Source organism: Xiphophorus maculatus, chromosome 12 (assembly GCF_002775205.1).
Source record: "Xiphophorus maculatus strain JP 163 A chromosome 12, X_maculatus-5.0-male, whole genome shotgun sequence".
NCBI classification, from domain to species: Eukaryota; Metazoa; Chordata; class Actinopteri; order Cyprinodontiformes; family Poeciliidae; genus Xiphophorus; species Xiphophorus maculatus.
Window position 1 is genome coordinate 17,011,207 of NC_036454.1, and position 27,728 is coordinate 17,038,934.

The 27,728-nt window shown below is 37.9% G+C and overlaps 1 protein-coding gene across 1 annotated transcript; it reads left to right on the top strand.

The window, feature by feature from the left end:
• The first annotated feature begins 399 nt into the window (after positions 1 to 399).
• Positions 400 to 27,728, top strand: kntc1 (kinetochore associated 1). The gene is made up of 62 exons (XM_014468687.2): positions 400 to 563; positions 669 to 815; positions 1,136 to 1,256; positions 1,471 to 1,586; positions 1,804 to 1,882; positions 1,997 to 2,074; positions 2,167 to 2,201; positions 2,289 to 2,399; positions 2,532 to 2,625; positions 3,366 to 3,418; positions 3,505 to 3,611; positions 3,774 to 3,828; positions 3,913 to 4,011; positions 4,106 to 4,149; positions 4,241 to 4,303; positions 4,387 to 4,462; positions 4,721 to 4,846; positions 4,940 to 5,106; positions 5,228 to 5,339; positions 5,448 to 5,591; positions 5,675 to 5,731; positions 5,928 to 6,002; positions 6,098 to 6,217; positions 6,682 to 6,825; positions 8,006 to 8,101; positions 8,235 to 8,338; positions 8,434 to 8,536; positions 8,628 to 8,762; positions 8,845 to 8,964; positions 9,210 to 9,282; positions 10,515 to 10,582; positions 10,666 to 10,967; positions 11,065 to 11,237; positions 11,542 to 11,642; positions 12,089 to 12,233; positions 12,315 to 12,371; positions 12,455 to 12,618; positions 13,469 to 13,573; positions 13,674 to 13,802; positions 13,893 to 14,009; positions 14,093 to 14,202; positions 14,295 to 14,514; positions 14,691 to 14,780; positions 14,876 to 15,041; positions 15,249 to 15,307; positions 15,797 to 16,013; positions 16,088 to 16,161; positions 17,667 to 17,877; positions 17,979 to 18,091; positions 18,205 to 18,260; positions 18,873 to 18,951; positions 19,216 to 19,340; positions 19,427 to 19,562; positions 19,635 to 19,730; positions 19,882 to 19,938; positions 20,229 to 20,283; positions 21,816 to 21,879; positions 22,913 to 23,042; positions 23,127 to 23,216; positions 24,852 to 25,006; positions 27,413 to 27,500; positions 27,579 to 27,728. The coding sequence occupies exons 2-62, from the start codon at positions 678 to 680 to the stop codon at positions 27,612 to 27,614; spliced, it is 6,633 nt and encodes a 2,210-aa protein (XP_014324173.1). The 5' UTR covers positions 400 to 563; positions 669 to 677; the 3' UTR covers positions 27,615 to 27,728.

Genomic DNA, 27,728 nt, shown 5'->3' on the forward strand with positions numbered 1-27,728 from the left:
TATAATGCTGTTGTATGTCAAGGTAAACTGATTAGATGGAGACTAAAAAAAAAGTATTGGATGTAATGAAAAAGTTACTTTTGTAAATACAACTGTGTAAATCAAACCTGGCAACGCGGAATGGGCGACATTGCTTTTTTTACCCTGTAACGATTTCAACAGGCTCAAATAAGGCTTCACATTAATTATATTTTTAAGCGAATCCCCTTTGATATATTTTAATATATACGTTAAACACATTCAAAATTAAAGTCTGTGTCGTTGTCTGGATAATGAACTAATGTCACTATTAAATAAGCATTGCTTTTCGTGAGCTGTTTGAGAAGATGTACCTGGAAGACAAAACGCAGGGTCAAAAACCAAAAGTAACTGCTAACGACTATACAGCGACCCGCCAAATTCTAAAGCTAATGTTGTGGACTCGTGTTGATGCTGTACTTCAGTCCTAGAAATAACACGCACAGCGATCATTCGCCGCTAACGTCTACATATCCCACCGGATAAAAGACGACGGCGTTGATATGAACGCCTGCTCTCAATCGGTTTCCAAGTTTATCGCTGAGGTTTGTGTTATCGTCAACATTCACTTGGATTAGTAGAGGGTCGGCTAGTGTACGGAACAGTTCGAGGCACATATTTATATATATTTTTTTCATATTTTGTGACAGTTTTAAGAAATGGCGACGTGGAGTGACGTTGAGCTTCTGACCAACGAAGATACAAGCACGGTCCGCCTGGAGAGCGTGTCAGGAGAGGAGCATGGAAGCGGCTTGTATCAGGTTGACACGTTGGTCAAAATATCCTCCTCCGATAAGGTAATTAGTGCAAGTATTTGCACTACAAGAACTTGGGCATGATTTCTTCAAGTCCTTGTGCTTTGGTTATTCCTTATACACTTTTGACCAGGGGCGTAGCTAAGATTATTTGCTTCCCATCAAGAAGGGTTCCACTCACCCTAAAATGGATTTACGTTATTAATTTAATTTATTAAGTGTAATTTTTGGGAGCTCTAAATATAAATCATATTGATCTTAATAAGGTTTTTAAGTCTTTAGTTGAACTGAAAAAAACTCTGACTTTTCTACATTGCAGCCTACCATTTTTTGATATGATTTATTAGGAATGCTTTTTGCAGGTTCCTGCAGATCCCCGGCTTTTATCCTTCGGTGCTTCCAATTGGAGTATTGTTGTCATTGACAAGACGGTGATCCTATTTGATCAGAGCTATCAGACCATTCTTCTCCTTCTCCACTTTGGTAAATCATTACTTGGTTTCTTTTACCAGATCAGTTAGCAAAAATTAGAGTTGTTCACTTTCTGTTGAATTTAAAATTAAATAACTGTCTCACCGCATTTGGTGTTAAGATCCTAAAAAGTAAAATGTCCCAATCAAAATGAGTAGGTCAGAACTCAAAGAAAACTATAAAGCCTGACTATAATTAGTTTTTGTTGTTGTTGTTGTTTTTTTAGAGACGGATGTGGATGCAATTGATGTTTGCCTTGATGGACGATTTTTGGTGGTCTGTGAAAGAAATGGAAACCTTCATTTGATCTATGTTCCACACAAAATAATCCTCTTTACCAGAGTATGGGAGTTTGTATTTCTAATGTGGTTATTGAGTTAGAACATATTTTTATATGTAATGGATTTACATTAAATATCACCAACTAATTTGACAATGACATTTTTGTTTTTATATTTCTGCCTCAAAAAAACAACTAGAATCTGTCTTTTTTTTGTCTCTCTCCTCTCAATTTTTCTTTCTATGTTTTATCTCTGTGCCTTGTGTTTGAAATTTGCAGGCTTTGGTTCAAAAACCATCAAGTGAAGACAAGAAAACCTACCGCTATCTCATCCTAAATGAGGACCAGTCATCTTCTGGTAAAGTTTTTATAGTATTTTGAGCAGAATCTCTAATGGACAGTTTGTATTTCTTGTAATTTTGTGAATATTTTGGCACTAAGTGATATATATATGTTTTGTTTCTTGTGACAGGGATGTATCATGTCTTTCTTCTTATTAAGGATGGATTTTTCCACATTTCAAACCTTGCTTTGACAAAGATAGAGACAGGTATTTAATTTTTATGTTGGATTATATGCAGTGTTTATTTGGAGCCACTCTTTAAATACAGTAAACTACATTTTATCCTTTTACTATGAAAGCATGTGAAAATATGGACGTGGGAGCTTTGAAAGAGGTGAGCTAAAGCCCCTTTTCTCCATTACACTACAGGATATTTTTTTTAAATAACAGAAAAATAACAATTTCTCTTTCCCATATTCAGCTCCAGAGTCTCATCAGGGTAGACTTTTGCTCTACTGAAGAGTACCATGATGAGGGCTGCAGTACAGCAGTGATCTTCAGTCTTGGCCTTGAAATCAATCTAATTATTGGGGTCAGTGTGCAAAAGAAGTGTTTGATTTACTCACCGTATCTGTGCATTATCATTGGATTCATGCAAAAAGAAGCAAAGTGAAATTTTTGAAAGTAAATTGTGAAACCCACTGTCATGTCAAAAACTTGGCAGGGGGACAAAGAAAATATTGTGACTCACTGGAAGATGGATCATCTTAAGGCAAAGATGTGCTTTGCTCAGTCCATCAACAACAGCCTAATTCCTGGTAAGGTGATTGTTTTGCAGAATCCTGGTTTTTATTCTAAAAAATGTTTAATTGTAGGAAAGTCAGCACAGTGCCTTGCAAAAGTATTTATATCCCTTGAGTCAGTAGGATCCTAACATTTTGTCACATGGACAAAAAGCATCGTACTAGTGGGCTACAAACAGAAATATCGTTTAAGACAATAAAAAAAACCAACAGATTTTTTTAAGTTCACCTGATCAAAATTAGAGTAAACTAATTAATATTAATATTACTGTTATGGTCAATAACCAATATTTAACACCTATTGCTCAGGTGAAATCCAAACTTGAATCTAATAAGTAAGCTGTGGCAAGACTTAGAAATGTCCATTTAAGCTCTCCATCCAATCTAAAGAATGGGCAAAAGCCTTCCTCTTTAGATGAGCAAAGCTGGAAAAATGGAAATGCTGCTATTATGGCAGAAAAAGATGGTTCTACAAATATTGACCGCCAGGGACTAAATACCAGTTCATGCCACTTGTTTGAGATTTTTAATTGTATCCGAGTAAAACCATGCATCGTTCTCCTTCTTCTCAATGATGTACCATAGCGTATGTATCTGAACTATATGTGCACACAAAAATATGCTGAAGTTTACGCTTAGAAAATATGAAGTTCAGTTTATGAATCAGTTTGCAAAGCATTGCAGTGTTTGGTCTGTCAATGTGAGGTGAAATGGTAATGAGCTTCTTCTTCTTACCTTGTGTCTTATTTTTCCAGGTGTGAGAAAGCTGGTAGTGATGGAAAATCTGTTGTATATTTTGGACTCCGAGGTGAGTTTGATGTTATAGGGTCTTTAATATTTGCTTCACAGGCAGGAGATTGAATGTTTTACGTTTATGTTGTAAATTTGCATCAGGATGTTCTGAGCGTTTGGGACCTGCATTTTCTTGTCATGATTCGCTGCTGGCCAGAGCTGGCCGTTCACGACTTTGAACTAACCACGGAGTGTGGCTCCATGGTGATGTAAGTACGAGTCTATCATAATAAAGTTGTGTAACTCTATCTACACATAGAGATGTGTCTCTGAAGTCCAACTTATTGTTTGTGTGCATAATCTTGGCCAATAAAGCAAATATAAATCTGAACCTTTACACCAAGCTGAATGTTTTCTATTGCTTGTTGCAGCCAAGACAAGAGCAGCATGAAGGTGATCACTCTGACGAAGCAAGACAACAGTCAGGTCGCTGCACAATTCCCTCTGAACAAACTCGGAAAGCCAATTACTGACTGCTTTTCTGAAGATCTACTGCTTTTTACTTTTCAGATCAGCTCCCTTCAAATCAGATGTTTGCCCTCTATGAGTGTTTGCTACTCCCTTGATGTCTCCTCGGCCTCCTGTCTTGTCCAGATGAAAACAAACATGGTGAACAATCAAACCTTTTTCAGGCATAACATAGAGTATGCTGCCTTCCTGTATAATATATATCAACATTACAATGAATTTTGTTTCCATTTAGGACACAATTTATTTGGTTGAGGGGATTGGTGAGAACCCGGAAAGGTGAGACACTGTGTATTATTTTCAAAAATGTCAGCCATTGCTTGCATGTTTTTACAATGTAGTTTTATTTTTTAATTCTCTCTGCCCATAGCCGAGGAGAGGCTGTCTCAGCTGTTGTGGTCAGATGTTTCACTGAGGCTTTACCCGAGAACAGGTATCTAAGTATTATCTGGGTGAACTCTGTGTTGTAACCGACAAGACTAATATTTGATTCACGCTTTTCTTCCCTGTTTCTAGGCTGAGCAGGCTTCTACACAAACACATGTTTGAGGAGGCAGAAAAGTTTGCGATTACATTTGACCTTGATTTGGAGGTAAATGCATCTGTTTTGTAAATTAAAGTAACGTAACAGCAATTCTCCTGTTACATTACAGCTGAAGTGTTCCTCAAACTCTGGAGTTTCTCTGGAGTTTGAGGAGAAGTGTCTGAATCAGGGTTTTGTTCAGTGTGAGGTCATGCTACTGCAGCTGCCTTTTTACACTTGAGCACACTTGAGTTTTGTATTTTTGCTTTGGTTTGTTTGCTACTCTTATGAAAGTGGTTGTGGGCTGACAGTTTTATTTTTGTGCAGCTTGTTTACAAAGTGAAGCTTGACTTTGTGCTGGAGCAGCTGGCCTCGGCGTCAGTGGGTGGATACGGACAGGAAGTCTGGTCTGAACTCGTAGATGAGGCCAAGACAAACCTGATGAAAATCACAGTACGTTTTTTTTTTATTTAACTCTGGTTTCTATCTAGATTATTGCAATATATGAATGCTGATGCTAACATAGGCTGTATCTTTTTTCTGCAGGATGAGCAGTATGTAGTGGACTATTGCCTCAAAGCTCCGTGGCCGACCTTTGACACCGCAGAGAAGATGCTAAACCACGCTGCCTCTCGATACGCCTCCTTACAGATACAAGAAGCCTTGGCTCGACTGGCAACATTCTGCAACCTGCATGGCTTGGAAAACTTCAAGTAAAATCAATATCTTATTGCCTACCTCTCATATTTTGTTATAAAGTATGCGTTTTATTTCGTGGACGGTTTGTTGCATATTTCCTCCATGTTATTTAGAGTACTGCTCTCTCACCTGCAGTGGGATCGCGTGGATTGAGTTCCTGAACAGCACCGACATTCTGGGAGATGTTCTGACCCACCTGAGAGAGGGAGACATGAGGGGCGCACAGCTCCTGTGGCTGAGATACGAGGTAATAATTCGAAAAAGCTTTGTTCACACATCAACAGCAGTACACTTAAAGCTGCACTTCTGAAATACTTTTGAGACATTTATGTGGTCTTGATGTGTGATTCTGCAGGGACAGATCGCTCTGGAGTTTGAGGAGAAGAGTCTGGAAGCAGTTCTCGGTGCCATCCCAGAGGACCTGCTGTCCCAAGACCTCTGTCCTTGGTTAAGGACAGTTTTTGTCCCTTTTGTGAGGAGAGTCCTTCCAAGAGGACAGGTGGAATGACTTCACTTTCAAATAAAAAAATGTGCCTTCCTTACTGAATGAAGCTTATTTAAGTTAAATAATTTTTCTTGTAGAGAATCCTGGCTAAATGGCTTGAGCTGAAAGCAAGAAATCTGGAGTTAACTGAAAAGGTAAATGAGACGATCAATTTATTATTATTTATTAAATAATGATTACTGTGACATATTGTTAGGTTTTTGGTGTGTCTTTGGTTACACTTGGTTATGAATTATTGCAGTAGCATATAAATTTATTCAGATTCCTTACGTTAATGGTATGAAAAAAGTGACTTATGGATTAATTGTGATGAATTTAATATTTCTTCAGGGGTCTTGGCCTAAGAATGGGCTGGATTTGGCCATTATTGGGCTTCCCTCTTTATGGACCTGGATGAAATCGATTGTAAGATAAATTTTTATTGTATTTTCTTCATCCTGATATACAAATTTATGGAATATAGTTGAATATTTATTTTTCTGCTAACTGTGTCTCTCAAGGATGATAATGATGGTGCAAATGAGCTGCAGAGCCTCAAATCTCTTGTGTCCAACCTCCATCAGTTGCTGGACCTTCACCAGAAGTACAGCTGCAGACTGTCGCTCTCAGTCTTTGAAAAGGTTTGTTTGTTGTTGGAGATTTGCTCTGTCTAGGCTTAACAATGAATTATATATTTAGTCGCTATTAAAGTTACAGCTCAGTTTGAACAGGGTTCAGTGGCAGTCTGAAAAACACAGAAATTTCACAGAAGTATTTCCCAGGTCTAGATAAGTTTGAATAAAGAAAATAAGTGTGGGAAAATATCTGTAGTTCAAGTTTTTATTCCTTATCACGTCTGTTTAGGGCTGTTTCCTTCCTTCTTTGTGTTTTCTCATTTATCCGTCCTGTCATTGTGTTCTTTTTTCTTTTGTCCTTCCTGCTTTCCATGTTCCTAAATTTAATTCCAAGTATGTAATTCAGACTGACAGATGTAAATCACTTTGTTTCTTATGTTTTGTAAATGCTTTAATAATGTTTTTCTGCGTTATTCAGTTGCTGCATATACTAAATGTTATTTATGAGGGTTTTTTTTTCCCATTAACAGGGAAGCAGGTTGAGTGTGGCGTTCTTCATGCTGGACAAAGTTCCAGCTCCAGAACTGATTGCCGCCACAGTGGAAACCAGCGTTCGGCCGTACGCCGAGGAGCACACGCTTCCTTTTGATGAGTTGCTGCTGCAGTACATCAAGGTAAAACGCCTCTACCAATAAACACCATTTAAACTGAGATTAAATACATATTCAATTAAACAGACACATTAAATGGATATACTAACTAAAAAAAATACAACATTTACTTAATAAATGTAAAGCCTTATTTAAATACTTATATTATTTAAAGTAACATCAATTCTCCAGTGTCATATTTATTTATGATCCTTTTCTGCCGGACATATTCAAATTACATTTTACTCAGACAAAGCATCATCACAGCTGAAAAATGTCCTTTCATATTTGACAATGCAAAGAACTTTTTTAAAATTAATCCACACTTTTTATTTTTTTAATCAAATATATTTAGAAATTCAAAGAGGTGTAAACAGAGTCTGGAATTTGCTTTCATTATTTTCCACGTCTGGATACATAGAGAAAAGAGATAGTTAAGTATGCAAAAATTTCTGATTTAATTTACTTGTTCAATTTTGCTATTGCTTAATAAATGCTGTGGTTTTCTATTGATGTACGTTACACGGCTCAATTTCAATTTAATTCAGTTTGTTTATAGAACGCCAATTCACCACACGTCATCTCTAGGTCCTTTAAGAAAGAAAAAAGTCCTATTTGCTTAATTATTAATCTTTGAGTTTACATTTTATTCATTTGTCTCTTGGTTTTTAACTTTCTGACTGATTTCACGTTCTTTTTATTCCTCTCATAGCAACTTTAAATCTGTTGATTGGTTGATCTGCAATTTTACAGTCGATCAAAATACCAGACCAAGCACGGCTATTTTCTGAGATAGTACAAGCAAAATAAAAGTAATAAAGTTCATAAACTTTGCCGTTTTAGACTATGAGACTTTATTCCTTATGTGCCAAAAGTTCTACATTTTGAAATAGAGGTAATCTAAATTAGTCCAATTTCCATAAAATCACTGGCCAAAACCACAGCCTTAATCAGATGATAATTTCAGCATTGTGTTATTTCAGCATTTACTGGAGACAAAAAGTCTCCAGTATTATTCCAGCTGGTTCACAGATGAATCTTTGTATTGAAATATCCATAATCTTATAAATGAAAAAAAACAAAAAATCCAGATTTGAATCATGAAAATTATTAACTTTTTGTAGAAGCAAATATATAGTAACTTCTTCCTAAGCTAAATGTTTCTATTTTCATTAAATGCACTCTCTGTTGTGTTTTTCTCCAGGATCTGCTGGAACGCTGCAGTTCTCAGACCACAACCCTTTTCACCGGATGGGAAGGCAAAGCAGTGGCTGTGCTCAGCTGCATGACTGACACTGATGTGAGTTAAATATGTCATATACATCATAATACACATCTAACTTCATTATATTAGATGGGAGAAAATCAGCCCTAGCAGCAGCAAAAACAAATACAGACAGAAGAGAGTCTGAAGCTGTAAAATCTGCTCCCAGCTGAAGGTGGATGCCGTGTTAGAGATCATGCAAAAAGCTGTGGTACCCTGGAGCAATGTGGTGGAGAGACTTGTGCAGCAATACCTGGAGATGGATGGACCAAAGTGCGTTTGTAAAACCCTCACTCCTAAACATTTTTCTCAAAATAAAGTCACCAATAAATTGAGATTCAACTTTTTTTTGTTTGTTTGTTTTTCAGACAGGAGCTTTTGAAGGAGAGCTACCACCTGATGGAGATTCGGAAGCTTCTCCGTGGCTACGGCATCCGCAATTTCAACCTCTCCAACAGCACTCAAGTTCTGGTAATAATAGATTCATTACTTTTACGAGGCGTGTGTCCTCTGCTTTATACCACCAATAAGCAACTCCTGTTTATTGACTTGTTTTCTACAGTCACTGATTCGATATATCCTGAAGCAAGACTTGCCCATGTCTTTAGAGGACTCCCTGACATTAGCAGCAGCATACAAGCTGCCGACAACACAGATAAATTATCTATATCTCACCCAGTTGATAGGCCATGGAAAGGTGAGCTAAAACATGAGGGTTTTTTTATCTCTGTGTGTGTGTATGTCTGTGGAGTTTGGATAAAGTCTCGCGCTGCTTTCAGACCGAGGAAGTCCTGACTGTCCTCAAGAGGCTGTCTTCTGCAGAGGCAGAGTGTGTGATAGAGCGTCTCACGTCGTGGGCTCGGCTGCAGCTGGAGGATAAAGTCCACATATCTGATGAGGTGAGATGAGGAGAGGTGTTATGCATTTACTTTTGATTTATATTCCATCTATATTTATGAGAGGCTTTGATTGGCTGTTTAAAATGATCCATGAACAATACATGTACGGCTGATGGACAAGCGCTCCCTTTAAACATGGGAAAAATCTTAAATAGAAAGACATTTAAAAAAAAAAACTTACAATATGCATATGATCACTGTTTCCATTAAATTAACTCAGTTTTTTGTTTTCTTGTCATTACCAGCACAAGAAACGCCAGATGGCCGTAGCTCAGGTGATGGTGGAGGCTCTAAAATATCTGCATTCCATTCAGAAACGTAAGTGTTACAGAAAATGTCATTTAGATACACTTGCATCTAAAAGAAAATTGAGTATCATGAACAAGTTGAAGACATTTTGAAACATCATACAGATTCAGTACACATAGCGTGAAGTGTTTCAAACATTTATTTCTTGTAATTTTGTTGATGATGGATCACAGATAACAAATACCTATATTTCAGTGTCTTGGAAATTTAGAGCATTTTGAAAAAGTTAACTAGACATAAGATTTTTTCACTCCACTGCTCATCAGAGTGATAGTGATAAAGTATATACAGTATATATCAATATTTAATATGATGGTCACATGATTAAACAGAAGCTCTGTAGACTTGGCAGCCATAACTGAGGATTCTGTTTTAATCTGTAGATCCAAGCTGCCCTTCATACGTCTATCCACCAGATGCCTCTAAAGAGGACTTTACTGAAAACTTCCAGCCATTTTAATTTTTTCTAAACAAATTTGAAATGTTCAGAAAGTTTTATTTGGCAATTAGTTCAAAGAATAAACCAAAGTCTGATATGAAAAACTCACACAGAACATTGCTGTTCAAACACAGTCACAGCTAGACATAATGATGTGAAAATATATTCCCACCGGCCTTAAAGACTTCTTATGTTGTTTTGCATTTTAGTCAGACAAAAACAACCTGGGTAAATTCATGATTGTACATTAAAAACTAAACATAAAGGCCAGTGTCACATTTCCACAAGAAACGTCTTGATGATCCTCAAGACTGTCAACTAAACAGATAAAAATGATAGTTTTTGTAAGGTGTGTGATGTTACATTTGGCACAAAACTAACAATCTCATATATTTGGTGGCAGTTTTTGCTCCCAATGGTGGCATTACATTTTTATTAAGTTTATGGAGCAATCACTTTTTTCATATGCAGCTGGGATGGTTTGAATTGCTTTTTTAAAAAAAATATGACTAAATTACATCATCAGTTTGAAATAGTATTTTATTTGTACTCTAGATATTTCTTCTGTCTGAAAAAAGCAAAATGTGAAGCTTTAAGAGGCCAAGTAGTTTTTTTTTTGTTGTTGTTTTTTTTTTTTACAAATCCTTAGTTTGTATCCATGGATTTAATTATCATCTATTTTCTGGATATTTTAGGTTCCAACAGTCATAGAGATCTGCAACATTCACACAAAGGTTGTTATAAATTCACACCTAAACTACCCAGACTTAATGCCAGTTTGGTTTTTTTCTGTTCTTTGCAGATGATGCTCTTAAAAGTATAGAGTGTGACTCCAACCTCATCATGTTCAAGGCGATCGCCCACCTGCAGGTGACACTCATTATTTAGTGTATTTCTTAATTAAATTTTAACTTTTAAGTTCTAACTTGCTGCCTCTCTGCCTGCTTCCTCAGGAGGATTTTGATGTTTTCTTCACCCCTTCCAACTATGAGGATCCAAACATTAGAAAACAAATCCAGGAACATCACATCACAGCGTATGAAAACACGCGAGCTCGCTGTTCATCAAAGGGGGAGGCTTTGTCGGCTCCGGTTGTGGCGAATGATCCCGACGGGAAGACCAAGACCATCTCCACAGAAGCTGGGTTACGGCGACTCGGGCGGCAGCTGCAGCGCACCGAACAGGAACTGTGGTCTGACCTCGGCCTGCGGGCGCTGAGGGTGGGGAAGGTGGAGAAGGCCCTGAAGATATTCAGGTTGGGATGTCAGAAGGCTTTCCTGTGGATGATCAAACTCTGTTCAAGTAGTGAGGATCTCATAACATTAATGTTTGTTTTTTGTTTGTGTCTTCAGTGAGTTGTATGAGCACCACTCCAACAACAATACGGGGAAGGTTTTGTTCACTGCTGCCAAGACTTTGTGCCAGATGCTGCAGGCGGATGTTCCCATGGTGATTCCTGAAGGCATGGATTTGCCTGCACTCATCCACAATCTGGCCTGCCAAGCCATCACTCTGTGCAACTCTGGTAAAAACTGAATACAAATGTTTTCCTACTATTCAGTAGGCTTTTATTTTTGGAAAGATTAGTCTTTATTCTCACTGGAGCTGAATTTTATGTCATTTTCTGCATAACATGCATTCATTGTTTATCTCCTTTTTGTGTGTGTGTGTTCAGATGCATATTTATAATGTAAATAGTGTTAGTACAAAAAAATGTTAAAAAATAAAAATCCTTTAGTAAATTTGAAATACACCATGCTTTATGATTATTTTCTGTTTTTGATTTTATGTTTCAAATTCCCAGAGGATAAATAAATAATTTGTTCCAGATTTGCTGCTGGACTGCCTGGAGCTTTGCAAGTGCACACGGATCGCCATGGATGTGTATCATCAGTGTCAACTATCAGACGACTACGGTTTCATCGCCAAGGTCAGCAGCGTTGCTAGATACAGTGGCCTGCAGAAATATTCATAATCCTTGAACCTTTTCACACTTTGACATGTTGCAACCACAAACTCCAGTGCGTTTGTTGGGATTTTATGTAGCATAGACTAGCATAAGCATAATTGTGCTGAAGATAAACATTCCAAGTTAATTTTGCAAATAAAAATCTGAATAGTGTGGGAGATCCATGTGAGATTCGAAGACTTTGAATACTTTTGGAAGTTACTATTCTTAGACAATTCAGATTGCTAAGTTTGGCCTGGTATGTGTGCAATATATTAAAGCCACTCTGGTTTATCACAAATAAGTTAATGTGAACACCGAAAAAAAGAATCTGGTTTGGGTTTCTTTATGGAAACAGAGAAATAATCAGGACGTTCATTTAAATGCTTTCAACGGATTAATCTTTTCCTAATTTTGCGATGTTGCAGGACTTGAGTTTGGAGGCAGAAAAAGATTCATATTCTCAGTGGAGCTTTCAAGATGTTTTTAATGAAGACTGCATTGTTTTGGATCCGGTGTCAGTACTTCCTGTACAGTATGAAATCACCAACTGCCTGTTGCCTATTCCCCAGGGTACAAAAAAAAGTACATCACATTTTTCTCCTAGCATAGTTTTGTTCTGTCTGCAGCTCTGATATGTTGTTATTCCTGCAGACAATAAACTATTTCCGTTGGATTGTTCCTGTTTGTCACATTGCTCATTTGAAGACGGTAGGTGTTTTTCTTAATTAAACTTTTTTTTCCCTCCCTAAGATATTTACATTAACCTTGACTCCAACTTGGCCTATTTAAAGGTTCAAACTACCTGCAGACCCTTCTCGGCCCGCTGACCAACATGCTGCAGATGCTGCAGGAGTGCAGTCAGCTGGAGTTGGCTCTCAGAGAGCTGATCAACTCCTATGGTAGCTGTCTGCAGCATGTCACTTCAAATGTTATGGACACAAAGTTAAGTATTCAGGTAGGACTGACCTGTGCTGTGTTTCTCACATAATTGTCCCATTTTTCTGTGTTTTGAAACTAAATGACTTTTTGAGTTCCATAGTTTTCCATCAGATTCATAAGGGCTTTAAAGCACTTAAGTAGGGTGAAACATCCTAGTTAAAATATAACCACCAATTGTTCTCAAAGTCAGGCTCCACAAGCAAATGTAGGTTTTTTTTCTCCTTTACAATAAAGCATGAAAGTAGTTCATATTTCACATCAATTTGGTTGTCACTTGTTTCTGTTAGCAGGATTTGGAACAATAAAAACCAATAATGATTGTAAAAGATTGAGATCGTCCCTGAAAGCTCGATAATATCTATTAAATTAATTTAACCAGTTACATTAGAATAGAAATAGGAGCTGCAGACTCAAAAATATGTATTTTTTGTGGTGTTTATTACTACAATGTTTTTAAATTTATCTCAGCCTTAAATATTTTACTACATACTATCACATTATCATTCAGCCCTGCTTAGACTGAGCGTGTTATGATTATGATGTCATAGTTCATTCATTCATTCACTCATCCATAGAGAACCAGAGATTTTTTTTGTATTTGATTTGATATATTTATTTCAAACAGGGTTTTAAAAATAAGAAAAAAGCAATCAGTTGGACAGAGAAAACATGTGCATACATAACAGTGAAATTATGTAAGTTTCTAGATTTGATACATATGAATGCCATTCTTCAAATAATAAAATGTTACATTCTCATCTATTTTACCTTCTACAAATTATTCTTTTTTTATTTGTGATGTTGAGATAAATACAGAGCATTATTCACATAGTTAAAAGAGTTACCTGAACTGTATTCATTCTCAGCTTTACGATACCCACAATCTTAAGAAGTACAACGTGTGCCTGAATGATGTCAGAAAAGCAACCGTATCCACTCTCAATGCTGTGGCTGTCGGCCTTTTGAACAAGGTGAGCGTGCTACTTTTATTTTCCTGAAATTGTAGCTTGAAATATTCAGTATTTTAGGGAGTTTTATGATCATGACATATTTTTCTTCTTTGGGCTTCAGGTGTTCAACTGGAGAGTGGTTGATTGTGATTTGGCGATTGGTCTTTGTACACTCCTACCCAAAGCAGAAGTCTTCAAAATATTGTGGAAAGTCATAGACAACACCTGGCAAAATTATGACAAAATCCTGGTAGGCAAGATTACTGAACACATTTGGTTATTATTTGTGTCCCTGGTATCTACAGAAAGTGTGTGTGTCTGTGTGTGTTGGTTATTCCAGGCGGTGGCGAAAATTGGGGCCAATCTCTGCAGTTTATATAAGGAACCAGAGGAACAGAAGAAGTTTCTGTCAGTCATCACTGATGCAGAGTGGGGAGTCAAGCTTGGAAAATTAGAGGTAATGCGGTTCTTCCTCCAGCTCCGGTGACACTTCCTTCTTGTAAGGCAAATCATGTTCTTAGTCGTCTTCTTCTGCCTCAGATCTCTATGCAGCCGGTGTTTCGTCAGCGTCCGGAGTTGAAGAGCTGTCTGATCCCTGAAATGGTGAAGAACAGGAAGATCACCCCTGATATTATCCTCCAGTATTGCAGGTGAGACACTCAGCTTCTTTCATCATGTTTAATTGACCTTCAGAAGCTACCATTTATTTTTTATTTATGTATTACTGTTTGTGTCTCTGCAGTACTTTTGGCCTGGACCGTGATCGTGTGATCAACCAGTACATCACCACCTTGCTGCTGCTGCAAGAGGCCGATGGCGGCAGCGCGGGTGCAGCGGGCTCAGGCCTGGATGAGGAGCAGCCGCTGTGTGATGAAGATGCTTTGGAACGGATCCTGCAGATCATCCCCATGCTGAGCAGCCCCAGCGAGCTCACCGCCAGTCTCTGCGCTGCCCTGTTTAAGGTAACAATGCTGCACTTAATTGTGTTCTAAGACATTGCAGTTTTTCACTTGAAACTATTTTAATCATCCACTACATGCACAAGAATCTTCTAAGTGCTCTTTTTGAACAAGAAAGGTCTTTTTTATTTGTCATAGTTTTTTGGAGATAAAACAAAATTTCTACATCTTTCAAACAGCTCAGCCCGTACAACTACGAGCGGATTGAAGTGGTGCTGAAGATCATACAGGTTGCAGATGAGTATGTGGCCGCCTTCTCCCTCAGTCAGGTGAAAGCAAAGACTCTCTTTCATCTTATAATTTAAAACCGATTTTCCTTTGGGATCAGCAGTTTTAAATGTGACCATTTTATTTCATTTCAAAGGCGATGGGCCTCCTTCAGCACCTGAAGTCCTACAAGAGAGTTTCTCCTCCCTCGGATGTGGAGAACACGTATCTTCTGGAAAACGGTCTTATGCCCAACCCCTTGTCCAGCAGTAGACTGCCTTTCCACCTGCTCATGCAGACCAAACACTTCTGGAAAATTATCTGTGAGTTGACCTCTTCACCCTCTATTTGAATTATTTTATCTCATCAAAAACCATGAGTCATTTAAACCAGACAAACTCTCAACTGAAGGGAAACTATTTTGTGGTATTTAAATCCTTAGTTAGTAAAGGTCTGGATAGATTCTCTGCCGATAAATTATGACTCCTCTTTGTGTTTTTTGTAAATTAAGTGTTTTTTTCTGCTTACAGCTCCTGAGCTGAGTGAGGAAACGTTCCCAACTCTTCTACTGATCAGCAAACTGATGAAGGTTGGTTTCCATCCAAAGTTTAACTGAAAACAATCCATCCATCAGTTATTCATCCTTCCATTTGGGAATTATTCAAAAGCAAAAACAAAATTATTTGTTCATTCTTTTTATTTGATCTATTTATCTCTCTATTCATGTGGTCATCCATCATCTGTCATTTTAGATTTTCCACCCTTCTGTTTATCCATTAATTTTATCTTTTTGTCTTCCTTCCATTCATCCATGTCTTTGCAATCATCAAATTGTTCTTCTTTTTATCCATTAATTTGTTATCCATACCTGTGTTTGTTCCTCCGTTCTTTCATTTGTCCAGACTGATTGTTATAGATAAATCTGCCATTATATCATAGTGAACTTTGGTATTTATACTACAGCAAACGGGCTAAAATCCCTGATATCCCTTTAATGAAACAATAAAATGAATGAATCTTAACATGAAATATGAGAATAAACTCCATAAATAAAGTAACCCTCCCTCTTTTTTCTCAGGTGAGCCTCGATAAGCTTTACATGTCAGCAGCAAACCACGTGTTTGAGAAGAAGATGAAGCCTTTAATCTTGGAACAAAGGAAAAAGGCTCAAGGACACGGCTACAACAAGGAGACTCTGAAAGTGGCCAAGACCATGATGAAATACATTCAGTGCATCCAGAGCCTGGAGTGGGCTGCAGCCACAGCACATAAGATCACACAGGAACTGCCACCAGGTCTGACCTGCTGCTACACTCGACTGCACAGTTTCGGTTGCTCAGGTGTCTAATTGTTACCTGCTTCTCCAAAGGCTTGGAGAAGACGCAGTCTCTTCGGTACTGTTTGGGTCTTGGAGAAGCTTGGCTCAAAGATCCAAATCTAGAGGTCTGTGTTACCGTTTCTACCTGCAGATATATTTATGATCAGATTCATGATGTCGCTTCACTTCATGAATGTAAACATAGTTTATTAAACTCTTCTTAACTAGAATCATGTGCTTTGGTCAGATCCGTTAGATGAGTTTGTTATAAAATGATTGAATATATCAAGAGGCATTTCACTGATGAGTTTGATGTAGGATCTGTGGCGCCTTCGGATATGTTCCAAGCGCCCAGCATCATAACATATTTGATATACAAAAAGATTTTAAGTCTACCCCTGATGAATTTTCAAAGAAAATCAACAAGAGCTCAACATGAGTCTTTCATCTGTTTGTTTGTGTGCATTTTTTTCTCACTGGGCTGTTTATATAGAAAATACTGAGCAGCTCCTGGCCCTGTGATCCTGGTACACAGATTTCCACCCATTACATTGTAATTATCCAAAACTGGTGAAATTTAATCTACATCTCAGAACTTAAAAGCTGCAATATTCTGACCTGTTGTTAAAAACACTTTGAGAGCATTAGTCTCTCTCTCTCTTTCTCTCTCTCTCTTTGTTCCCCCATTTTCATGGAGACGCTGAAAGCAGAAGTCATCACTTCCTTCTCATTAAGCTTTTTTTTCCCCCTTTAAGGCTAGCAGATTTTATGAATGCATTTTAATGCAAACTGTGGTTTTCATAATGGGCGGTTGAGTTTATTGTTGTCTCTGCAAACAAAAGTCAGAACTACTGTCATGTAATTTAAAGTTTAGAGGAAGCATAAACTTGAGGAGAGTATAAAGCAGGAAATTAATGAAGCAAAAATGTAGTGGGAACAAACCTCAGAAGATACATTTCTCCTTACACTCCAACCTGGTGAAATGTTTTTGAAGAAGATGAAATCGCCATTTGTGCCCCCTGTAATTTCTACCATGCAATTTTTTTCATAATCGGATAAATTGAGTCAAATTAAAAAGTTTTTCAGTAAGATTATTTGACTGCACTGACGTGCATGTATTTATTTCTTCTAAGCATTTTTGTTACGTCTTTACGCTGCAAAAACAGAAAATCTTCCCAAGTGATTTTGTTGTAGCTCCTAGTGCAAATATCTTAGTACACTTGAAATAGGACAGGCTAACTTAAAAGTAACTTTTCAACAAGTTATAGGACCTTGTTTAAAGTCATTAAGTCCTTAATATTGATGAAAAAGTACTTGTTCTATTGACAGATAAATTAACTTATAACTTATAAAATATCTTGCAATAAGTTAAATAATCTGCCAATGGAACTAGTACTTTTTCATCAATATTAAGGAGTTATTGACTTAAAACAACCCTATATAGCTTGCTAAAACTTACTTGTAAGTTAGTCTATCTTATTTCAAGTTTGTTAAGATATTTGCACTAGAAGCTAGACCAAAATCACTTGGGAAGATTTTGTGTTTTTGCTGTGTATGTGCTGCACCGACATGTTTGTCTCCGTCTGCATTCAGAAACGTTCTCACTGATCAGTGTTGGGCTCTCTCGCAGGAGGCTGCCCGGGCCCGAGGGGAGACCTTCCTGTCGAAGCTGAAGCTGCAGTTTCAGCGTTCTGCCACAGAGAACATGCTGATCAGCAGTCAGCTGAGCAGCCCAGAGCTCCTGAAGCTGAGCGGCCTGCCCGCCAGGCTCATCATGGCTCTGCACGAACACAGCAGTGTGGAGCAGCGCTACAGAGAGACCGGAGGTCAAACCTTTCCCGGTGAGTCACAGTCTTTAATTTACCTAATTTTTGTTTTTATGATCTTTTATTGATTTATTACAATGATTTTCTTCTTTCTTTTAAAAAAAAAAATGTCTCAGACATACATGCTGCCGTGAGGGAAATCGCCACAATCAACAATGTGGATCTTGGGAAAATCCGCAACATGCTGTTAGAAAAATGGATCTGCAAAACAGGCCCAGCTGTTACCAAGGTCTGTAGCATTTTCTTTTTTCTTCATGATAACCAACAACTGGTATTGATTCAAATCAAGTTAATATTTTCTGTTTCATTTACTGTTTTGCTTATTTTTTACCCCAATTAAAGGAAGTAGGAAATCAGGATTGTGTGACCAACATTGAGGAGGATCCAGACTTATTGAGGTAATTATCACAGCTGCGGTCCTGTAGCATTGACCTTCACTAAAAATAACTATAGAGATATAAATCAGTGTTGTACAATTTCACTGTTGGGGAGTAAAAGTATTACTTTAATATAGACACAAATATAGACATAACATTTACATTACGGTAATTCAAGTTCATAGTTCACCTAGGTATTCTGAACAATGTTGTCCAATATGAACACGTTCTTGTTCGTTCATCATTTCCCAGAGATAAAGTCCTTTAACGTATCCAGACCATCATATCATGGACCAGCTAACAGATTAGCTGCATTGATGCATTTTATTTCCTCTCCTTTTCTCTTTGCTTGATCCCCAAATAAAGTTGCACTAGTTTACAAAATTTCCTGCTGTAGCTTTTAGAAAGCAAAGTTAGAAGAGGCAAAATCCATAAAGCAGAAGCTTAATTTCTTTGCCCCGCTTATGAACATCCTCCTTTAAACACTGTCTTGCAAACAGTGGTTTAAAAACTACAACGATGCAAACAAAATCTGAATATATTTACTCTATTCTGCAGATTATCAAATAGTTGATATAGCGCATGCAGTAATGAAGAGCTTGAACACCTTTTCTTTTGTTTACCGTCCTCCAGGACGGTCTACATGCTGCAGTCCTACCCCGTGGATGTTGCGACCCGTCTGCTGAGCCCTATTCTTTGTGCTGAAACCTGGGTGTGTTTGAAAAACTTTATTTTTGACTCCAGAAAGAGTTTCCTGTCAAATTGGCTAATGTCTGTCTTTAAGCTGGACGAACTGATTAATCATCTTTAACCTTCCTCAAAATGATGCAAAATGCAGCTGCTCCTCTTTTTAAAAAAATCTGAATTATAACTTTTGAAATACTTCTCCCCCTCTGTTCAGCATCTTGGAGCTGTAAGGAATTGCTTCTAAATGTTCTGTATGAATAAGATGTGTCTTTAAAACCGCTTTCTGCAGCCTCTCAGCTCTTCTGGTCCTCGTCTGACTTTCTGCCACCGAACTCGAGCTCTGCTCTGCCTCATCCGCCTCGCCGACGCAGAGTCTCTGGAGGCTCAGCTGCAGATCCCAAGGAGCAAATTTAAGTAAGAGGCCAAGAAATGTGCAAACAGCAGTTTTGAAATCAGAGGATGAGTTAGCATGAACGTTTTGTTTGTGTCTTCTCATTCAGATGCTATCTGAAGTCTTACATCTTCGTGTCTCAGCTGGAGGCATTAAATATCCCCTACACCATTCAGTCCTTCCTCAGCAGCCCAAAGGACGGCTTGGTTAAAGGCCTGTGGAAGAACCACAGTCATGAGCCACAGGTACATGCTGGCATAAAACTTTAGATCCACAAAGTTCTACCATATTTCATGAAGAGGTTGTTGTTGTTGCAGGCTGTACGTCTGGTAGCTGACCTGTGTCTGGAGTACCAGGTGTACGACCCTCAGCTGTGGAACAGTCTGCTTCAGAAGCTGCTGGGCTTCAATTTGGTGAGGGCTCCTGCACCAGAGTCTCTACCTTTCCCAAACAATACTAGTTTCTGTTTTTAAAAATGATTGTGTGCTTTTAAATGCTTTTAAGGGAAAATAATAAAATGTTCTCATGTTAAAACTTCCATGTGCGTGCATCTGCTTCTTGCAGATCAGTCACCTTCAGATGGTGCTGGAAGCAATTGTCGCTGTGCCAACGTTATGGGAGGTATTGCTGCAGTTGGTCTATTTCTGTTTACGTGTCAAAAAGTAAAAAAAATAATAATACCACTCCTACTTATGGTTTACCTATTCGAAACAAACAAAAAAATAACAAAGCCCGTTGCTACCTGTAAGGTCTGTTACATGGCAGACGTCATTCCCACCAACGGATGTCCTGTTGAAGAAGGCGTGGAGCCAGAAATAAACTGAAAAAAAAAACAACTTTAATAACAACCACAACAACTGGAGATGCAGTTTTAACAAAGATGGGCTTCAGATTATTTGTTTTATTTCCAGATTTCCAGTTTCTCCAGGACTTGGAGGAGTATGATCCTGGCACCTTTTGTCTCAGGTATGACATGTAAAACACTAAAGCAGATTACCTTGTGGCACAGGAATACAGCCCAGAATTATTATGAGATGTTGAAGAAAGAAAAAAAAGAACAATTGCTACATTTTATTTAAAATTTTCATCCAACAAATCTTAGTTTCAATAAAACCTTCCTAAAAACTGCTGAGCTGCTTTTTCCATGTTTGGTGATTCACTCTACAGTATGTCTTTGAGGTTGGAGGGCCTCCTTGCCATTACCCTCATCTTTAGCTCTCTACATAGATTCTTAATTTTGATGCTAGAGTCATTAATAATTATGGGACAAACTGTGCAACATCCCGTTTGCATTAATATTTGTAGTAAAAATTCTCAGTACGTAAGATAAAATAACTTCAGTGTAATGAAACTTTCTGTTTCCACCAAACTGAGTCATGCGATGAAACAGTGTTGTTAATATCCCATATATTAACATAAAAGCTGATTACTAAGATGTGGGTGTCACCATCAGAAATATTTGACAAAAAAAAAAACAAAACTAAAAGTGCATGTTACATTAACCCTCCTGAAGCATTGTGTTCAGACATCAACTGCCTGCTACAGCCCTAAAACAGAAATGCAGCCTCACAGACCCCCTGGTTATTACTTTAATGTACAAAACCTTAAGATGTGAAGGAGAAAATACTTTAACTACAGCAAAGGGATCTTCATGTTTAATTATTCAGGAGAAAACCATTTATCCTAGAGTTCCCAGGCTGTCTTCATTTATTCATGGCTACACTTATAGACATTTCACCTTTGTTCCCAATGGGGACTGACAGTCGCTAACTTACACTAAATTACTTTAAAGCCTCAGCATATTAACCAGTCAGGAAGCAAAAACGTAACATTTCTGAAGAAAACCTACCGAACAAAAGGTTTGACTATTAAAAAGAAAAAATGAGGCAGAAAAATACAGCAACCATCAATGAAAGCCCTGCTTTTTTCATTCGGTGATCGTAGCCTTTATGAGCAGATAAGCATGAGTAACAGAGACACATGAGAGAAGAAGGCAGAGCCTCTGAGCAGAGGGAAGAGATGTCGATTCCCCGATCCATTGGTCGCCTTAAATGGAGTTCCTTTCCTCTTCTCCTGGCTGTCTCCCACTTCCACCCGTCTCCTTGGATACTTGCTTGATCTTGACTGGTGCCAGGCGAATCTCCAGCCCGGAGCATCTTGTCATATCGGACAGAGGGCCAACCTCTGGGCCTTCAGCTTCCTTCAGCAGCAAAAGCTGGCAGTGGCTGGCTTCTTTTAAACGTTCACACTTATGTTTATGTTTCCTGAGACATTATAAAACAAAACCCGCTCTTCATTGTCTGATGACAGACAGACAATGAAGACATACATACATACAAGACATACAATGTATGTAAAATATGTTAAAATATTTTGCATACATTTGCTGAGTTTTGGTCTTGTTTTTTAGAATCACAAATGCATATTTTCCTTATTGAAATGGTGAGCATTTATCTTGATTGATCCTGAATTGTTTTGTGTTTTTGTCTCGGTAACAGCCTCGGTTCCTTTGAGCCCGGACCAACAAGCAATGCTCTACAGGACTTTTGTTCTCCTGCTCAAGTAGGTTTTTCTAATGTTGACTCTGAAGCAGAGACATGGTTTACAATGAATGGTTATAAGGTTTTTTTTTGGGTGGGGGGTTAAGTCAAAATCTGAAATGTGAGGGAGCATTTGTTTCCTGTCTACTCGGGTAATAACTGCAGATGTTTTCAGATCAGCTTCTATCAGCCTCCCACGTCTACAGAACAACATTTTTGTTCATTATATCTGCAAAATAGTTCAAATTCAGTCAGATTGGATTGAGAATAAAAAAATTGTAAGTGAATTTGGGCCTGTACTTTGACTGGGCCATTCTGACTCGTGAATATGAATAGATGTGAAGCGGAGGTTTTATGCCTTTTATTTGACACAAACTCCAACTGCAATTCGAAAATGATTGACTGACGCAGCAGCACCAGTAGTTGATGCAGATGGACACTTTTTAAGTTCTTTAGTGAAACATTTCCTTTGGCAGATCAAAATCTTTATAGCGTGAACAATTTTTCCCTTCACTAACCAGTTTGTCTTTTGTTTTTTGTTTTGTTGGGGATTGCTTCAATTGTAATTTCACGGTGACAGATTCAGACATCCAGTAACTTAGTTGAGAGCAGACTTGGCCGCATCTCTTAATTCAACTCTGCTAAATGCAGGAAGTTGTTTTGAAAAACAAGACACATATCCTGTCTCTGAGCGTAGTCAGCCCAAACAAATGAGGAACCTTCATGGTTTTTCTTTTAATAAGGCAAAGCAAGACATTTTAGATTTGCCAGAATTAACAGGGCTCTTTTCTAATGAATAAAAAATTGATAAACATTTAAAACTAATATTATCTATTTAGCATTTTTAATTTGAAGGGGCCCTTTGAACTCTCAATTTAGCCATTTTGGCCCATCTCTAATCATAACCATTTTGTCTCTATGTTCATCTCATTTTCTGCACTTTTCTAATTAGCCTTTAACTGCATTACCTTTTGCCTGCTTCTGACCTGTGTTTAACTCACTGGAGGCATCAGTACTCTAACTGTACATTTTTATTTTATTTTTATTTTCTGTAGGTGTCCCTTCCTCTTGAATCTAGACTTGATAGGAATTGCAAACCGGTTTGCGCAGTTCAACCTTCATGCCTTCGCTTTGGGAACTCTGCTTCTCCTCCCCTGTGCAAATAAAAAGGCACAGCAGATCCAGGTAAGAGCATTAACGTCTACTTTACGAGTAAAGATGTAACCTCTGGACTTTGTCTATGACCAGACGCTGTTTTTTTGTTTCCAGGGGTTTCTGTCCATGTGCAACCCAGTGGCCGTCCTTGAGCAGGTGGATGAGTTCATGAATACGGGTGAATTGGCTGGAATCCCTTCACAGGTCAGACTGGATCAGAAATCCTTCTATCACATGTTTGCCTCTCACAATAGTTTGCATCTTTAGAGAAGATCATAATAATGAACAACCCTGGAATCTTAAACATTTCAATGGAACAGGCAGATGCAGACTTGAGGAAAACACGTGAGGCTGACTTTACATGAGCAGAAAGCAATAAGTGAAGCCTAACTTTTTAAATGACAATTTATGAAATGAACAAAGCTATCCAAACCAACCTGCCGTTATGTAAAAAAGTAACGCCTCTCCTTGATGTCATCAGCAGCAATCAATCATTAACCATCACTGGCAACTAGTCATCTGTTGTGGAGGATATTTGAACCACTCTTCCTTGTAGAAATGTTTTCACATTGGAGAGTTTTAGAGCATCAACAACCTGTTTCATGTTATATCCCAGCATCTCAGTGTTTTTATTTATTTATTTTTTATCCCTTAGATATGAACTTGTTGTGCTTTGAATCATTGTCTCACTAGATAATCCCAGCAGCCTTGAGTTTTAGGCCATAAACCTCCAGCCAGATGTTCCCCCTCAGGACGAATTCATGCTCCCAACAATTGTGACAAGTTGTTCAGCTCAGTAAAGTTTCCCCAGACCATGATACTGGCACTACCATGTTTGACTTGATGAGCTCCATGATTATTTAAAAAAAAAAAATCAAATTTAAGACAGGCTTTTTTGATCTTCATGACCAGCAGTGGTTTTCATCCCACAAGTCTCCTTCATTATGCCATTTTTACATTATATTATGAACATTATGCGCTCCTGGAGTAAATTTGATAGATCAGTTACTGTTCCGTGTTTCCTCTATTTCTGGATTTGTTCTCTTCACTGTGGTTTGCTAGAGTCTAAAGAAATGACTTGTTTACTCTTTCGAAACTGATAGGCGTTAGTGACTTATGTCCGGTCTTATTTTGAATATGCTTAAATCAGGACATGCATCTTGAGATCTTTTCATCTACTGTAAATGGTACTATTTAAGTAATTTCTTAACTCTTGCAACAACCTGGGCTAAAATTGAATTTAGCTGTCCCTAAAAGGCAGTTAATTGCATAACCTGCTTGACAATAACACATAGCAACATTTTAGACTCCTGTATTTTGAAGTCTCAGACCACTAGTGAGGTGGTTTTGACTAAATCTGTAGCTAAATTTAAAGGTATTTAAAGTGAGCATTTGCTTCAGACTTTATTTTGTAGTACTTTCTATATAGAGCCTAATCATCAAACAGTTAATTTTATTTCTACTATCTTAGATTAAAAAAATAAGTTTATAGTTTGCAAAAACTGAACAGGTTTGTATTTCATGAGTCATATTTGAGCCTCAAGCTTTACAGGTTCTTCCTGTACAAAAATTCAGCTTCCATCCTGATTATGTCACTTCTTTTTAAATGCATAGTTCATGCAAAGAACACTGATGTATATTTTTCCTCTTTTTAATCTTCAATGAATCCAGTCCCAGAAAACATGTTGAACAGGAAGTTTGATGGTGTGAAGTTAAGGAAGCTGTTGGTGACACTGTTCAAATCGCCACAGAGCAATAAACAGAAATACAAAAAGAAGAACTTTTCATTGGGGTTATATTCTCTTCCAACTACAGGCTGATACTTTTATATTCCCTTAGATCAGGGAGACGGTCTTAAAGTTCATCAGCCAAAATGGACAGCACCAGAAAGTGATGAAAACCAAACACTTCGCCCACCTGAAGCAGCTCGTTGTGTCCAGTGGCCAACCCCACCAGCTGAAGGAGTTGGTGGAGTTCCTGATCAGCCAGAACTGGTAGGGACTTGTTGGTTTTCATGAAAATAATTTTTTTCTTAAAGCACTTCAGATGTCCCTTCTCATTGTCAAAGAATCCGATTGAGATTCTACTGATGTAGACTCATCATCCAGGACAGGACTATTGAACCAAATCAAGTGGCATCAATAGAGACTTTTTGAAGCAAAAGAAAACCCGAACATTGAGCTGAACAGAAACTCACGTCTGCCATCTGCCCCATAAGGGACTTCAGAGGCTCTAAAACAAGAGAAGAAGTCCAGTTGCTTTCTACTTAAGCACTCGGGTCTGACATGAGAAAGGAAACACTACTGTACTACAGTACATTTATAATTAAAATGATGAAATCTTGATTATTTTACTTGTTTAATCATTGGTTAAAAATCGGCCTCTCTTTCACGCATAAATGTCGAGACTTACATTTAAATCCTGCATACATTAATGGAAAAATACATAAAAATGTATGTAAAGACACATCTGAGAGAATGTGTTGAAAACAAAAAATTATCTTCCAGGATGTCCCACGTTCAGTCTGTGTTCATTAAATGGTTTTGCGAGGAGATTCCAGAAATCAATCAGCAGCAGGTCACAAAAAGATATTCCAGCTTTTTTAAATGATAAAAAAGTTTTGCATTGTGAAGCAATTAGTGCAAGACACAAATAATAACCCAACTTCAGGGTGGGATTATTTGTGTCTTTGCAAGCTGGCTTCCATCAAGACTCCAGCTATGGCTGTTGGGCGGCCTTTTTTATCGATGTGCTTCAAACATCATGGAAACCCACAGACCGTATATGGGAGATGGATAACAAGAAATGGCACCAAGAAATAAAGAAGTAACACTATGACTTTCTGAACTAAAATAGAATGAAGCAGCTTCTGCTGCAGGGAGGGGCAACTTATGGTTAACAAGTTTTACTTTAGTTGCAGCCAATCGCTCGTGAAGGTATTAATATCAACTGAATTCGTAAAAAATAAACCGCAGTCCTCACCTCACATTTCTGAGGTATGCCTTTTAAAAATACATTTTTTTCTATCACTTGTTGATTTGAATAAGGTAAGAACTCAGTGGGTATTGAGATGTTTCATGATAAACGATCACAAAATGTTGCATAATTATGAAGTCACCCAACTGGTAAAGAGAGTCCATTAGTGTCACATTTGAAGGTCTAAGTGGTTTATTGGCGAACATTAGTGAACAAACAGCATCATGAAGACGCTTAGAGCTAGATACACGTCAATCCTGGAAGAAGACTGAAGCGGAGACTTCACCTTCCAGCAGGATAACAACCATAAGCTCACAGAGCTACAATGACAGCATATTTATGAGTTAGTATAGCCTAAATCCAAGAGTCTGTGGCAAGACTTGCAAGTAAATGTTCACAGATTTTCTGCGATCTGACTCACTTGACTCTTTTGCAAAGAATCTGCAGATTTGTGCCACTAGATAAGTAAAGTTGGGATAGAAATACGACTGAAGGTAAATGCGTGCCTCTGTAACCAGATCCTTTTTCCATTGTGCTGGTTTTATTTAAAAACTAGGCCGTGATGCGTTTTTCTTTGGAATTGGTGGTTTGTTGGTTTATTCTGACGAGAAGAACGAACAGAGAACAGCTGTGTTATTGGGCTGTCCGCTCCAAGTCCTACACAAAACAAAAGTACATAACGAAACTAAAATTAACTCCTGCTACTTTACAATTGTACGTTCACTTAAATATTTACATTATGGAACATATTTATTATAATAGTGATATAGCGAACACTAACGTAATAAATCTATGAATAAACTGGATGTATTTAGGTAAAGAAAATGAACAACCACCACCTCTCCTGCAGGATAAAGAGGGTCTAAGGGGAGCAAACAATTTAACAACTATACCACAGAAGAAGAAATAAAGAGGAGGGGCTCCCGATCTTAAAGTCACACGGCTATGGCAATGACAGAGTTTTCAAAGGTTTAAAGCCATGTAAAGGAGCAATCTGAATAACAATATAAGACTTTGTGTAATTATAACAAAAGAGAAATACAACTCGGTTACACCTCCTTTTTAGACTTTACTTCTAAAAATAATATTTGAATGTATCATTTTATTTCCACTTAACTGTTTTGATTTACTTTGTGTTATTCTATTATGTGAAACTCAATTTTGAACTTTGTGGTTGTAGACAAACAAAATGTGAAAAAATGCCTAGCAGGATGAATGCTTTTACAAAGCAAAGAAATTTGCACGGTGGTGGTGGGATTATGCTATGGGGCTGCCAACCATATAAACTTCTGACCAAAACTGTAAGCATGCATTGTTAACCGCTGACGGCTGCTTGCAGAACGAGCTGTTAAAAAACACAACAAAGCTTTCAGAACAATTTCATAACTTCTGAGTTTTACTTAAAACATGAAACTCCTCTTCAGTCAGGATGATGCTGATTCGCTCACTCGTGAGTATCTGAAGCACAGAGAGCAGCAGCGGGGGGAAACGCTGCCTAACGGCTGCCTGAAGGTACATTTATATTACCAAACGGTACAGCTCTGTGTTGGTATCAAACCAAACTTCATGCTACACTTACTTGTTTTTCAGGATTTTCTCAGCACGACCAATGGAGTGTCCGGATAGGGCAACATCGTTTTTACTCTTTATATTTATACGTTCTGTCTCTGTTTTCTTCATACTTGCAGTATTTGCACTTTCTTGTCTTTAACTTGTTCATGTAGTTTTGAATAAACTTAT

Coding starts and splice junctions, on each gene's coding strand:
- kntc1 (XM_014468687.2), top strand. CDS start 678: ATGGCGACGTGGAGTGACGTTGAGCTTCTGACCAACGAAGATACAAGC. Junction 3,612..3,773: donor GAGTGTGGCTCCATGGTGAT/GTAAGTACGAGT, acceptor TGCTTGTTGCAG/CCAAGACAAGAGCAGCATGA. Junction 6,826..8,005: donor TGCTGCTGCAGTACATCAAG/GTAAAACGCCTC, acceptor GTTTTTCTCCAG/GATCTGCTGGAACGCTGCAG.